This window comes from Carassius auratus, chromosome 7 (assembly GCF_003368295.1).
Source record: "Carassius auratus strain Wakin chromosome 7, ASM336829v1, whole genome shotgun sequence".
Classification (NCBI taxonomy): domain Eukaryota; kingdom Metazoa; phylum Chordata; class Actinopteri; order Cypriniformes; family Cyprinidae; genus Carassius; species Carassius auratus.
Window position 1 is genome coordinate 13320831 of NC_039249.1, and position 16195 is coordinate 13337025.

General features: G+C 36.2%; 2 protein-coding genes across 2 annotated transcripts; both read left to right on the forward strand.

The window, feature by feature from the left end:
- The first annotated feature begins 717 nt into the window (after window positions 1–717).
- Window positions 718–4557, forward strand: tssc4 (tumor suppressing subtransferable candidate 4). Its single transcript, XM_026267434.1, has 5 exons — window positions 718–768; window positions 1115–1220; window positions 1463–1481; window positions 1718–2888; window positions 4419–4557. The coding sequence occupies exon 4, from the start codon at window positions 1795–1797 to the stop codon at window positions 2716–2718; it is 924 nt and encodes a 307-aa protein (XP_026123219.1). The 5' UTR covers window positions 718–768; window positions 1115–1220; window positions 1463–1481; window positions 1718–1794; the 3' UTR covers window positions 2719–2888; window positions 4419–4557.
- Window positions 4558–5059: 502 nt separating this feature from the next.
- On the forward strand, window positions 5060–14976 carry ano9b (anoctamin 9b). Its single transcript, XM_026267435.1, has 24 exons — window positions 5060–5308; window positions 7102–7158; window positions 7510–7641; window positions 7737–7882; window positions 7985–8034; window positions 9112–9170; window positions 9293–9378; window positions 9463–9597; window positions 9733–9826; window positions 10692–10752; window positions 10841–10923; window positions 11014–11118; window positions 11207–11371; window positions 11454–11490; window positions 11574–11685; window positions 11774–11831; window positions 11957–12054; window positions 12195–12391; window positions 12927–13079; window positions 13177–13324; window positions 13464–13577; window positions 13686–13779; window positions 13876–13988; window positions 14136–14976. The coding sequence occupies exons 1-24, from the start codon at window positions 5282–5284 to the stop codon at window positions 14176–14178; spliced, it is 2367 nt and encodes a 788-aa protein (XP_026123220.1). The 5' UTR covers window positions 5060–5281; the 3' UTR covers window positions 14179–14976.
- The last annotated feature ends 1219 nt before the right edge of the window (window positions 14977–16195 follow it).

Sequence of the window (16195 nt, forward strand, 5' to 3'; positions counted from 1 at the left end):
AATAAATCTTTAATGAAAGCACATTAGATCAGGTCGCACGTGCCTCTATCTTAGAGCATTTGCTCCCTCTGCTGGTCGTTGAGCAGATAGCAAAACGCTGGGGGTGGGGTGTCCCAAACTCCTACAGTATAATACCCAAGAGGACTTAAAAGGGTATTCTACCACACTACATTGTTCTAAATATGTTCTAAAATAAGTCGTTTTGGGCATCTATGATTCCATGAAGAATATTTAACAAACATGGAACTTTTCCCGTCCCATTTATTTTTATTTTTTTTGTTGAATGTTCATCATACTAAGAAACAAATGATTATTTTAAGAACTACACTTAATATGTGAAATGAATATGAAATCTTTATTAGTTTACGCACCACCTATATTTATAAATTTAGGTTGAACGAATAGTATATGGTGAAAATGTTTTTTTATTATTATTATTATTACTATGACAAATTAATTAAATTAAGCACATTTATTTTCATATTAAACACCACAACATTAATTTATAACATTACATTTCGGTATTCAAATAATTGAAATATTTATTGAATATTATTTGAATATGTAATAATATATTAGCTATATAAACACATTTGTATTATTTAGATGTATATATTATATTATATTATATTATATTATATTATATTATATTATATTATATTATGTTTGAGAAGAAGTGAACGACGCAGCTGTTTTCTTTCTTGAAGGTAAACTACATTACCCACAAAGCATCTCTTCGTTTAGCATGCGCATTGACTACAGCTAAAGGTATGCTATTGCTTACGTGAACAGCCAGATACGAGTCAAATAACTTGAATAATCTTCAAAATATGGAAGCTATATTTAAATAATTTAGTTATTGAAAATTCTGTAAGGTATAAGCGCGTTTTGAGTTTCTTTAGATCACGTTAATTATCACAGCTAGGCGGATTACGTTAGCTGCTTGCGTTAGCTGTTTTAACGTGCGTGATCAGATTATGTTTCTGTGCTCTGACATTTCATTCAAGTCATGATTTTTTTTTTGTTAAAATTCCTGTATTTTCCTAATTTCTTTAATTTAATAAGCAAGCAGACATACATAGAAAGATGTTGATTTTGTTTCATACACGCTTAGGAAGAAGAGGACAGCCTCAAGAGGCCACAGCTTTGATCAGGACTCTGGATTTCAGCGATTTTAGCTAAAATGAACATATCGCAGTACGTGTGAGTCTACAAGCCCAGTAAGATACCTGCATGCACCCATGTGTCGTTCCACACGTATAACAAATCCTCTGCTTTATTCAGAGAATTGCCATTATGAAGCAAACAAACGTATTCATATGACAGCGTCCCAATATCTGTAAAAATATCGATTTTAATTATTATTAATGTATTGGAATACCTGTGATAAATACATGTGACGTGATTGCATATTTAATAGGTGAAGATCTCACTGCCTGTTTTTCATTCTTGTTTTTTACAGGTGTCTCAAGATCCTTTCGGTGAGCAAGGAGTTCTTCATCTATGCTTTTCTCTCCGTTTGTCAGTTTATCTTTCATGAGTTGGTAAAAATAAATAAATAATAAAGTTTAAGATCCCCATTCTGTTTAGTTTATTAGCACTAGTGTTATGTGCAGTCAATACTTTACATTTACTTTGTTACTCTTGGAGAAACTGTCTGGAGATTCAGGTTTAGTGCATCACTAAGCAAGTATTATAACATTTCTTTTATCTTCAGATCTCTCAGAAGATCTCTCAGCATAAATATCCAGCTTCTAATTGCATCACTTGACCTAACCTCAGAATAGCAGCACAATGAGTGACTCAAACCGCAAAGAAAAGGATGCCCTCAACAGTCTGTCTAATAGAGATACAATTGAACTCCCAGACGATCTTTCTCTGAGCGACTCTGACTCGGATGAGCCCACTGAGCATTTTAGCAGAAAGGTTGAGGACTTGTCATCGTCCTCAGAGGATGAAGACGAGACTCCGCAGTATGTCCAGCCTGTTCCTCAAGAGAATCCCACCTTCAGTCTGACGGGTGGGAGCTCTGGTTTCTTAGATCGGAGCAGAGACATCTTTGCACAGTTGGATAGTGCTGCAAAGCTCACGTCTAAAGATCTAGGTGAAGACAACATCCTCGATGGCACATTCGCCCGTCCTGCTCCACCATCGCCTCCACAGGAAGCTCAAATGAAGTGTGGTGACCAAGAGATGACCAAAAAACCACCTCCAGGTAAAAAACTCCCTGACTATCTTGCAAACCCTGAGCGTTGGACCCACTACAGTCTTGAAGATACAGCTGACACCAGTGATAGAGTGAATAGTCAGATCGCTCATCAGTTTATACAAGGTCTTCAAGACAGCAGGAGGTCTCAGAAAGATGTGCTTGAGACTTTCACTCCAGCTTTTAACCAGGATCATGGCTGTCCCAGTGAGAATAAGATTGTGTTCACTAAACCCAAGATTAAAGATCAGAGTGGGAGCAAACTTGATCATGCTAAGAAGGAAGGAGTCGAACTTCAACATTTGGATGACAGACAAGAGGCTGATGAAGGAGAGGATGGTCCTCTTCATCGCCGCTTCAGCTCACCGGAAAATAAATCGAAAAAAAGAAAGTGGAGGACTGAAATAGAGGAGGAAGACAAAAAAGTGTCCAGTGTTGTCTTCAACAGCAGCAAGAAAGTAAATCGCAAACACTTCCGTAAAACGCTAGAAGATGATGTTGTCAATGAGTGAGCATTTTGAACATAAATACTTAAAACTGTTGTTTTAATGTTTGTTTTTCAAACATACTATTTTGTATAAAGTTGTTTGACTTTCCACGTATCTAAGTTTTTGTTGTATAATCCATGAAAAGCTCTTGCTGTAATACTGTACAGGATAGTCAAACTAAATAACCCACATATCTGTTAGTGATGGGAAGTTCGATTCTTTTCCGCGAACCGGTTCTTTCGGACGGTTCGATTCAATAAACCGGTTGAAAAAACCGGTTCATCGGTTCTTTCACGCTCGACGTAATGACGTCATTGGCGATGACGTAATGGCGTCACGTCTATCAAACATTCAAATATATAAAGTCAGTAATCATAACTTTAGTCAGTTAAAACCTCATAATCATGAAAAGTTTACATATGAGTTTTGCAACAACACCTAAATACAGTAACAGCAATAATGTGCATATGAGGATTTAAGTCTTGAAGACATAAAGTAAATAAATTAGGTGTCATCAGCGCAGAAACCATGATCCACTTACTAAACATAATCCATTGCGATGTATTTGTTATTAAATTAACTTACGTTTCGCCAGATTGCCCTTCATCCAAGCCCTCAAAATACCCGCTCATAACTACTAGTACAGAATCAGAATCAATCACCAAAAGAATCCCTTCGGTTCAGAGACATGCTGTGAGTCAGTTGGCTTCACGCTGAATCGCGCATGCGCAGTATCATCAGTTCATCGGTTCTCAATTCGGACGCGTCCGACAGAAACGATTCTCGGTTCAGTGTACTGATGATCCGAAAACCGATGCAACCGGTTCTTGACTCGAGAACGAGAATCGCTCTAACCGGCACGTGCAGTTCAGTGTCATCAGCTGCTCTACTTGTGTTCATGTTCTGTTTACTACAAACTCAATTTGTGAATGTCATCATTAACTATAAATACAGTACAGATATCTCATAAATCATCCCTTATTCCTATTAAACATAAGAGTCTTTAGAGTCTTAATTATTGTCCAACTTCCCTGAAAACCCATTTGGCCTATACATTATATACAATATACAGACTGGAAACATTAATCTAAAAAAATAATTTAAAAAAAATCAAAATAAAATATAGTTACTTTATCACACTTTCCAATGTTTAACAAAATACTTACAAAATTACACGCATGCGCAGTATCATCAGTTCATCGGTTCTCAATTCGGACGCGTCCGACAGAAACGATTCTCGGTTGAGTGTACTGGTGATCCGAAAACCGAAGCAACCGGTTCTTGACTCGAGAACGAGAATCAGCTCATCGGTTCTCAAATCGGACGCGTCCGACAGAAACGATTCTCGGTTGAGTGTACTGGTGATCCGAACACCGAAGCAACCGGTTGTTGACTCGAGAACGAGAACTGCTCCAGCAGTGGGCGTGTTTGTTCATTATCTGGCTCGGCTCGGTGTTCATCTTCAGTTCGGTCTTCACAGCATTTCATTCAGTGTACTGTTTGAGTTAATGGATTACCCCGGGATATTGGTTTATTCTGACTCAGAGGGAGTGTCAGCCACGTTAAAAAAAGTTAACAGCTTAAGTCATTTGTGGATTTATGCTTATTGGAGACGTGAACCGTTTCAAACGATTCAGTTCGATTTGGTGAACTGGTTCAACCGGTTCACTAAGAAGAACCGGTTAAATTGAACGATTCGTTCACGAATCGGCCATCACTAATATCTGTAGATTGAAAACCTGTCTGCAGCCTATCAGTGTTTTAGTGTGTGTGTACAATAGTTCTGAGGTACTGTGTCGAATTTGTATGACCACTTTTCATGAATAAATTTGACTCAGTTATGTACTTTGAGATCACATTTAATAATTGTGCTTTGTCTTAATGTTGGTGAAAATGTCGGCTCAATGTTTTGCATGGACACGTGCTGGTTGATCATGAACAATGCAAATTAGAAGAGGAATTCTGTTTCTGGTACAGTAGCAAGGCTATCACAGCCATGGGCATTAAGTTTGACAAGGACAACTTCTTTTTTTTTTTTTCTTATAATAATAATAATAATAAAAAAACGCCCACTATCTAAACCAAATTATAGACGCATGATAACAAGATACATTAACATGATACTATACAATATTGATTATATATAATTTAATTTTTTATTATTATTGTTTTTTTTAAAACAAGTGTTTTGGGTGCGCCTTATAATTTTGAAAATGCAGGCGTGACAAAAACTGATGCGGCAACGTCTGTGTGTAGTGTGAACTTCTTTAAGGAGAAGGCCAAGTTGAGTTTTGATCTCTCGTTATCAGTATTAATATGCGGTATCGACAGTAAAGAAGCCTCAGCCCGCCCTTCAACCGAAAGCGATGACGTATGTGCTCTCACCTGTAAAGGTAAATGGCACGAGCATACCATCGTGCTCGCGGAGCTCTTAAACATAAAAATGCGGAAGTCCACACTCCTTTCGATCGCTCTCAGTTTTAATTTCTCGCTTTAGAGCTGGACATCGGCTATGTGAGGATTAAAGAAGAGACACCGCGGTCAGTCTGCCTATAGCCTGCTTAACCGATCTGCTTTGGGAACTTTGATGAGGATGTTCTTCACTGATCGAGAGGTACTGTGTGTGTGTGTGTGTGTGTGTGTGTGTATTGCAGGTTTCGCAGGTGCATAGGTCTCTGTGACTGGTCTTGAAGTTTCTTCATTTGATCATTGAGAGACTTTTGATCGCTCATGTGAAGAAAAAAGCGAAATGCTGCTTTTTGACTAAATAAAGCTATTTAGAATGAAAAATGCTTTTAAATACCATTAAATGTATAATTTTCAGAACAGTAGACAGAGTAGCAGTTTCTGTGTTGCACTCACCTTCTCGTAGACATCATTGGCTAATCTTACTGAAACAATGAGTTCCACAATATAGAGAGAGGCAATTCACATTAACTGTCCCATAGCACTGTTAAATGTAGTTATTTACAGTCTTCTGTCAAGCAAGACAAAACCATTGTTATAGCTATATAGTTTTTTCTTCGTGAATGACTGTGTACTGGGATGTTAAATAGCAGTCTCATTTAAATGATTAAAATGAGTGCAGTGTAGTTATTTCACAATGATATAAGAGTGTTATTTAGGAGGGATTGATGACCTCAGAAGATGACGAACTTTTCTGAGGAACAGTCACCGGACCTGAACATCTTGTTGCGGAGAGCTTTCAGGTGTATGTGTATGCTTCAGAAGAGAGGCTTTGCTGTGACTGTAAACATATTGTGCACTACCATGTTTGCTACTCTCATGGTTTACTAAAACAATAGTTATTTGTTTCTTTATTTTATGGATTAGATATGACTCATTTTTAATGGATGTGAGATATTGAGTGAAATGATCATGATGTGTTCGTATTGCGTATAATGTGTGCAAAATCTGAATGAATAATGGTATTGTTGTAGTTGAACAGGTTATTTGTCTTGAGGCTGTGCTGCTTTAAATGTCTTAGAGCAAGAAACATACTTTCATTGTAGTGGCTTTAGTCAATGATTATGCAAGGCAAAATCCATGTGATTCCTCAGTGTTTCTGTCTTTCCGACACACACTCAGATAATTATCATAGTATAAAAGGTTACCCAAAGGCATGTTTAGACCTGTAGTCATACCAGCAGTTAAATCTTCTGTCAAACAGAATGTAAACTAAACTACAGGAATAAGAAATAAAGCTTTAAAACGCTACCACAAGAAGTTGTTTTATGAAATAAAGTTCTGATTATTATTATTTTTTAACAAAGATGATTTGTTTCATTTCTTTTGACTTTATGAATGATAAGCATAATCCTATGATATCATTCCCATCCCATTTTTTCACAAGCACGTGGTTTCTGAAAGACTGTAAATAAGCACCGCTGAAGTCCAGATACACTTGGATCCAAAAACCTGACCCGGCTAGTAAAATTGATTTATACTAATTTAATGATTTAAAAAAGAAATTTGAGCAAAAATCTTAATTGAAAAATAAATAAATTAAATGATCCCACTGTAATACTATTGTCAGTTTGCTTTTTTATAGTATAAAGGTTAGTCATTAAGTATCACTGTCCAGCTGTCATTGTAATAACTTGCATGAGGATGGGTTAGACATTTGCGTTTCAATTGAGATAAGGATGGCTCCACAAACAAAATTTCAATTTGCATTATGCACATTTTCCTTTACAGTATATCTGTTAAAGATATTGGGTTGATTACTTTTAAGTAAATACAGAAGTCTTGCTGCTGTCCAATATATATGAGGGACAGTGGCAGCAGATGTAGAATTCAGAATCAGACTGAGGGAGTTCACATATACGCTGCAATGAAGCATTGTTTAGAATAATGTATGCATATAAAGTGTTTTTACCTATTCTTTGTCATTCCTGTGTATTGTAGGAAGATGTTGCTCTGTATGAGCTGGACAATGGAAATGAGCCTTTACTTACATCACAGGTATGAAAAGAAACCATGCGTTTTTGTGCATTTGTTGACCAACTGGCCTCAATATAACAGTCACCATACTGATATTTCATCATGAGCACATGTTCAGATATGATAAGCAGTGCACATGCAAAGCACATGATGAAATCACCACACTATGGTCATAATGTCACATTCACACCACCACTTGCCTTGCATGTCGTAAACTTCCCGAGAAAACCACGTTATAGTCACAGACACAAATGCTGAAACAGTCAGCCATAATACAGTCATCTGATCAATAATTGAAATTCCCAGAAAAATAGCATATCTGCAGCTATATTCTCTCTTCCTTAACCTAGTTTCTGTTTTTGTTTCATTCAGCGTAACTTGTATCTCCCCCGATTATATGACTATGTCCTGGTGGCTGAAAAAGTGGAGGACATGGAGGACCAAATCTTCAAGAAGCAGGATGCCTTTATCTGCGAACTGAAACGGAAGAACATTAAAGTGACTGTATGTTGTGTCACCATCACACACATTAGTGTTGTGTCATTTAGATTTTTTCTGCTAAATTTTGCTTACTTAGGGCTCTCATTTCTATTGAACAGAGAATTGAGCATGAAGAAAAGGTATTCTTTGGTATCTGTGCACCTGAGGAGATTTTTACAAGGTACAAGTACTTACTAAAGGTGTCTGATGCCTGTAACTGGAGTGGAGAGCAAAAGTGTGACTTGTCTGTCTCATTTTGCACCAGGTGAGGGTCACAATAAATATCCTCACTTTGCATAAAATGCATTTGAAATCGGTTGTTCCACTCAAAGCTTTTGTAATGAGTTTCTGTTTTTATGTTTCACAGAATCAGGATTGTCCACTTTGTCTTGAACAATACGTTTATAGGAACAGGAGGTACATTTTTATGAATAGTGTTATAATAACCCCACATTAAACTTATTATAGGGGTGTATAATGTTATCAGTTTTTGATTATTAATTCAACGATACATAGCCTTATTACAGTAACACATCTGTTAATAATAGTATTACTGTTCTAGTTTTCATTAATAACCATTGCTATATAGATGATAACTTATTTAGTGCTCTTATGAATGTCGTTAGCATGATTTTGTGAAAATTTAACTCCAATACTCAATTAAATCGCATAGACGTTTTCATGACTGTTGATTTTTTTTTTCATTCTGTAATTTTTTTTCCCACATACAGATCTCTGCACTAGTGTCATATGCTATTGTTTTGATAGCGTTGATAAAGTTTCTGACAGATAGTAGCATGATGTTATTTTTTAATAATTGAATTTATTTATTTACTTACCGAATGTGATATCCTGTCAGCAATAACATGTCCATGGGTTCTTTTGATTACTGTCAGTTTAAGTTATGGTGATCATTGCAGTGTTGCTATCAAATATTGCTTTAAAAACAAATATAAACCTGAAATATAAATCAGAAATAAACCGAAATGAGTTCAAATCTTTTGTAAATGAGATAAGATAAAGATATCGCTAACCCTAAACTACAACTTCCCGCTCTTATCAACTTTCTGAAGTAGAAAAGACAATTCCAAAGACATTTACAATAGCTGGATCTGGCAACACACTTTCTCAAGCCTTGTTCACTCTGCCAGCGTCTTGCAGAGATCATTTTCATACCAGGGGTGCTAAACATTCTTGCAAACTGTCTAAACTTAATTATACATACAGACACTCAAATGAGGAGCTTTAAGCAGCAGATTAATCTTTTAGAGATCAGACGGACCTCAGTGACCTCATAGCTGACTACAGGCATGATAAAATGGGTGTAATGTAAAACTAAACTGAATCTAAATGTGTTTACATTCGCCTTAGCACATATTAAAATGCTTTAGATATAAATAGAAACACCCATTCATGTTTAATTTGTTTTAAGAAATATAAGAAAGGTCTTATCTAATATTGTCAATGTCTCTGTCCATTATTTTACTCTGTTAGAGGGCCTTAGAGACCTGCTGTGTAAAGGTGCTTTTGAGTCCACCTTCTGTCTGCATGAGGTAAGTGTCTTTAAGCCCATATTTGTTATATTAATCTACACTGTAGCCTAATGAAACATAAAATAAATGTCTGAGCTTTTTATTCTAAAAGGTTGTTAAACATTGTTGACTTGTCTCTTCAGAAAAAAGAACAGAAAAAACTAAAGAAGAAGTGGGCAAGCTGGTTGTCAGTAATGAGGCTTTTTAAACAGCCTGTCACTGATGTCAAGTAAGTACTCTTTGTTTTATCTTCTTCTCTGTTTTTTGATCATATATTTTTTTTTAAACACTATCTGTATGCACATATTTTTAGGGACTATTTTGGGGAGAAAGTGGCACTGTATTTCCTGTGGCTGGGCTGGTACACACGCATGCTCGTCCCTGCAGCCGTTATTGGTGTTGTTGTGTTCTTGTATGGCCTTGCCTTCTTCAATACAAGTCCACTCATGTGAGTATATTTAGAGCAAACAGATTCACGTGAGTGTTGAGGTGTAGAGACAGATGATAGATCAAATTCAGTCAGACCAATCTGATTTTAATCTACACCCCATTATCTCTTGTGTAATGTGGTGTGTTCTTACAGTCATGAAGTCTGTGACTCCAACATCGTCATGTGTCCAAGATGTGACATAAGATGCAGCGAATGGAACCTGTCTGACACCTGTACATATGCCAAGGTCAGATAATGAACTGTTTAATTATAATTCATCACTTTTCGACACTATTAGTTGTTATATATGATATATAACAGTTAATAGTGTTGACAAGTGCTGAATATCACCAAGTCTGCATTTATGTGTACAAAAATGCCATTCAAACTTTAATACTGTGAAATAATATTGAAATTTAAAAAGGTTTTTAATAAAATAAAGTATATCATTTTTTTTTTTTTTGTGATGGCAAAGCTGTGTTTTTATCAGTTTTTACTCTAGTCTCCAGTGTCACATGGTCTTTCAGAATTCATTCTGATTTGCTGATTTGGAAACAGTTGTGGCGCTAAATAATTTAGCATAAACCATTATTTTTTTCTGAATTCTTTGATAGTTAGAAAGTTCAAAATAAATATTTTGTAATATTATAATTGTCTTTGTTATTTGTAGTACATATTTACTGAGTGAAAGTGTTAATTTCTTCTGAAAATTCATCTTACTAACCCAAACATTAGAAGAGTAGTGTGTATTCAAAATAAACAACACTATTATCTGCCAGTCAATGTTGCCAAATCTGTGGTTTTCCTGTGGTATTGGGCTACATTGACACTGTTGCCATGGGTTGTTTTTCATGTCTGAAGGTGGAAGCGACACCAGTAACATGACATTTAGCCCCAGAAATGCTAATTTTAACTGGGAGTCCTGCCAAAAAACTTGTATTTTACCCCCACGGAATGCAATTGTTAATGGGGGGACCCCCTCAAAATACGATTGGACTAGTTTTGGGAAGTAATTGGGGAGGTTTTATTGTGAAAACCTGTAAACCCTGCTGCCAGGGCTTCTCTGTGTTGTCTTGACTAGTTGTGTTAACAAAGCAAATTCTTACCAACAGGTGAGCCAACTATTCGACAATGAAGGGACGGTGGCTTTTGCCATGTTCATGGCAATTTGGGGTGAGTTTTTGTGAGTTAGCAAAAATGAAATCCATATTTCTTTGTGATATGACATAGATGTTACAGTACTGTGATGTTGTTTGATTAGCAACCCTGTTCTTGGAGCTGTGGAAGAGACATCGAGCTCTGCATGTGTCAAAGTGGAAAGTGTTTGACTGGTGTGAGGAGGAGGTAAGGGTTATTACTTTTTTCCTCATCATCATTTTTAGCATATTTAAGGTGCACCTTCTAATGGAGCCAAATAACTCGGTTTGTGCACAGGAAGAATTGATTTTGGAGATCGTAAATAACCCCAAGTGTAAGCCGAAAGAGTTCACACATTCCTACCTGCGCAGCATCGTGGTGCTTCTTTTGGTCACATTAGTGGTGAGAATGGTTCCCTTACTACTTACTACTTACACATACAAACAAACAAACGATGTGACAAATAATCTTTTATCTTCATTGTGTTCAGCTGGTGGTGATCATAGGTCTGACCCAAGCTCTGGTCATCTGCCGTGTTTTAACTGCAATATTGTTGTCCCAAAGCACGTGGCACTTTCTGCGCGATAATTCCTCCGCAATTGCCATGTTAACTGGAGCAGTACTGCACTACATTACTATTCAGTTAATGACTCGGGTAAGTACAGGTACTGGTAGATTAACTGTCCAATGAGGAAAGAAATTGCTTGGAAGAAAATAATAGATTCATTTCCTTTCAGGTCAACAAAATTGTGGCCTTCAAACTGTGTGAATTTGGTGGGTATTAAATGTTGTTAGAATGAAATCGATCACGTTAATAAACTACCTGTTACTAAAACGTAATACCTGTTTATTTGCAGAAAAGCCCCGCTCTTTTGCAATCACAGAGAAGCACTTCACAGTGAAGATGTTCACATTTCAATTCTTCACTCTGTTCTCTTCTTTATTTTATGTGGCATTCTTTCTAGGAAGGTAATTGTTTGCATGTGTGTATGCTTTTGGGGTTATTTTCTCTTGTGCAAGGCAGACTATTCAAAGCGTCTCTTTATGTTGTACTTAGAATCAATGGCTATCCAGGAAACTATGTTCGAATTGCAGGGAAATGGAGACTAGAAGAGGTATGTCATGCCAGTATTATTTTATAGTACATTTATATTAATAAATGCATATTTAGCTAAATGTATGCAGTTGTCAGACACTAATCTTGAAATCTAATTGCAAACCAAAACATTCTGTGATTTAGTGCCATCCAAGCGGCTGCCTTACAGATCTCTTCATCCAGATGGCTGTTATTCTGCTGCTCAAACAAACAATCAACAACATATTTGAGTTCACAGTGCCGTAAGTGTTTTCTAAAATGCTGCGTGCATTAAAACCAAATAGGATCAAATCCTCATATTTTTCCAGATTAAACTAAATAAACTATTTATTTGATAAATAGTTTTCTGTCTCTACTTCTTTTTCTTTGTTGGTGGCCATAGCTGGTTCAAGCTGTGTTTTAAGCGAACGAAAGCCAAGACGATGCGCAGGAAGTGTGGTAACTGTTACCGGAAGGCATGTCAAGAGGAGGAGGGCAACTTCGACCAATGTGACCTCTGCAAGCTTCGTAACTGGATGGAAAACTACGACCTGAATGCTGTCAATGCATTCAGCTTGTTTAATGAGTTTTTGGAGATGGGTTGGTATCTTTCTTGGTTACTGGTCTACACTAGTTTTACGGCACCACTGACTTACTGATATATATGTTTTATGTTTTAGTTTATATTTTGACTAGTGCCGTCAAATGATTAATCACGATTAATCGCATCCAAAATAAAAGTTTTTATATACATAACATGTAATGTATATATAAATGCACACACACAGTATATATTTTGAAAAGATTTACATGTATATTTATCTCCATATAATTTATATTATATATAAATATATCTAATATATAAAAGTTACTTATTTTTCTTAAATATATATATGCTTGTGTGTGTATTTGCATATACAAAATAAATATACACAGTATACACACATATGCATATCTGAAAAAACAACAACAACAGCGTATTTTGGATGCAATTAATCTCGATTCATCTTTTGACAGCACACATTTTGACATTTCTTTGAGTAATCTTTACAGTAAAGCCACGTGCTTTATTTTTGTGGTAATGTTCCCATGCTAAAGTATCTTCCTTTGACATATCTGTTCTCTGTGTCATTAGTTCTTCAGTTCAGTTTCACCACCATCTTCGTGGCTGCGTTCCCTTTGGCTCCCTTATTGGCTCTTATCAATAACATATTTGAGATCAGACTGGATGCCATCAAGATGGTCAGCCTTGAGCGCCGCCTAGTGCCCAAAAAGACAAATGACATTGGTGAATAGCTACTGTATTTGTGTAGAGGATGATGTGTACACTATGTCAGTTTTCAGCTTCAAGTAAACATAATGTGGCGTTTATTCTCCTCCGGCAGGTGTGTGGACTAGAATATTAGAAGCTGTCGGGGTGATGGCTGTCATTGCTAATGGACTAGTGATTGGGATTTCCTCTGACTTCATTCCACGTCTGGTGTATCGTTACCATTACGGACCTTGTGCTACCAGCAATAGTACAAGCCTGGAGTGAGTAGGAAATCAAATAAAACAAATTTTCATCTCACCACAGTTTATTGGCAAAAAAGTGTCATATCAAACAATTTGTTTGTTGATTTGTTTAAGCATATATTTCTTCTGTAATGAGTACATTTATTTTGTCTGACAGCTGTATGACTGGATATATCAACAACACTCTGGCAACAGCATTCATGTCCAATGTGTACGTCAAAGAAGACTTCAAGTACTTCATAGAGCATGGAAATAATATTACGCAGTGCAGGTGACACTTGTTTTGGTGGTTTTGATGTACCTTTTAATCATCAACTTTATTGGTTTGTTCATACGGGTTAATAAGGGAATTGCTTCATGTGCATTGTGTATTTTACAGTTACAAAGACTACCGCAGTGATGAAGACCAGAGTCTCACCTCTCAGTTTTGGCTCATTCTGGCACTCCGCTTTGCCTTTGTTATTCTGTTCGAGGTACAAACATTTTTATTAGTTCTATGCATCTTTTAATGTGCATTACTGTGTTGATTTTTGGTTAAACATTGTCTGAGATCTTCTCTCTCTGCTCAGCATGTAGTGGTGATGTGCAAGTTTATTGCGGCCTGGTTTATACCTGACAATCCCACCAGAGTGAAAAATGAAAGGCTTGATGACAAACTGAAAAGACTGAAAAAGGAACTTGAGTAAGTATACTTGAGTAAGACTGAGATATAACTCATTCTTGCAGCTTTGCATTTGTTGTGAAGTTATATTCAAATATTTAGAAGTCACAGGAAAAAATCTTCTCTGTGATTTCGTATGAACTGTTCCTGTGTTTCTGTTTCTAACAGGGAAGCAGATGCAGTTTATAACAGCAGAAGCACTGAGGTTTGAGCGCTGAAGGTTCAAACCAGATTCTTTTATATCCTAGATTTGAAAACCCGACTTCCGTGTGCACAAGACTTTACACAAGGAAGATTTCTGTATTTGAGATCATTATCTCACTTGTATCCATACATGAAATGTATCTCTTCACTACTTTTAGAACCATCATTGGAGGTTTGCTGTCTTTGCAGTTTACAGTTTTCCCTCGGGATGCATCATACATGCTCTGCTTCAGAGGGATACACCGTACATTTTAGTTGTATCATAAATTAATTATTTCTGAGCAAGGAAAGAAAATTAAGCTCTTTAAATAAAGAACTGTGAAAATGTAAATTGAGACAGTTGATGCATTTTTTTTATTTAGTATGAAACGAGCCTAAAAGTATCCATTCATTTTGTTGCCAAATGTTTATTTTACGATGATTTATATTGACTAGAAGACTATGTTAACAGGATATATTGATATATTTTGGTGTTTACTTTTAAGAAGTAAGAAAGCTTCAACACATCTTTGGCTTCACTGACGTTTTATCTAAATCCAAAGAAGTTATGTCAGTGTGTGGCATGCTCTTTATAATGCTGTCAATGGCTTTTCTAAACAACTTTCTTACTCATTAAATATAAATATATATTGATATTGTATTGTATTTTTGATATTGTCTTATTGATGTGTTCATTAATTATGTTCAATAAATGAAGTAATGGCGTGAAATGTTGAAGTCGAAGTTGGAATAAAAATGTCCGCATTTTTTCCACCGTAAGGTGTCACTGCTGAGTTGCTTCAGACGAAGATTGAGTATTGTATTGCACAGAGATTACATAGTTGCTTTTGGTCAGTCTGGTTTGTCTTATTCTGTCAGCTGCTTAAGATAAGCTGTATTAGGTTACTTCTTCTTCATGATTTTGCAAGAATTTAATAGTAGAAATAATAAATGGAATGTGAAGGAGGTTTATGTTTTTTCCTTGATATTTCCTCATATTCATAAACCTTCCTAAAATATCAATAAATCTTATTTTATGTATCTTCTTAAAATAGTCCTTGAAAAGATGAGCCAGCTGTGTCTTATCTGGTAGCAGAACTTGTTCATTCACTCTTTTTATATAAAACGACAACTTTTTTTGAACTGCTGCTTTCTCTAAGTGTTGCTGAGAGTCATTTCATGTGTGCATATTTCTGTGGCTGCGTTGGGCTTTTCCGCTCAGCCAAATATACTTGGCTCAGACCACTCAAACCAGATATGCGTAAAATGTGGAGTGCCTTTGTAATTAAGGGACATTATAGGTCTTAATCTAACTTTTTAATTACCATTTCACTCATGCGGATAAAATGCTTTGAATTTAACTTCTGTCCTTGAGAATTTTTCTCTGTTAGGAAAATGCTGGGCAGATGATCTTTGAAAACAAACATCTCTCTGTAGTCTGTTCTCTTGCTGTCTTCATCCACTGAGCCCTCTGTCTCTCTGAGTAAAGTCAGGCCAAAGCTGTTTGTCAGCGCTTTACAATTCTGTCTCTATATTAAAGAGAGAGCTGTTTTGGTCAGTGGTGACTCAGGATTTTCCCATGCACTCAACTAAAGACCACAACAATTGTACACTGACCCATAATGCATTCCAACCTGTCTGCTATTAGCCTCAAGAAGCCTTCAAAAACAAAAGAAGAAGAAGAAGAAAAGAGTTGAGTATGCATAAACCAGACTTTTTACTGTATATCAGTTCCCATTTTGGAGAGTGTGTGTTAAGTGTTCAGAAGCCTCTAACTGCCGTCTGAAATTTTCTTCTAAAATTATTTTTTTCCTCGGGCTGCTGTGCTTCTGTTGTTTCACTTTAATGGCAGTGAAAAGAACCTATTCATTGTCATTAAAGTGAAATTACTGAACCTACACATGGGAGCTTGACAAAAATACTAATTTTAGAAGAACATTTCAAATGGCACATAAATTATTTTGCATCTCTTCATATAGTGTATGCTCAACATTAATGAATTGATCGATTCATAATTACTATCAGATACCATCATATTACTATCA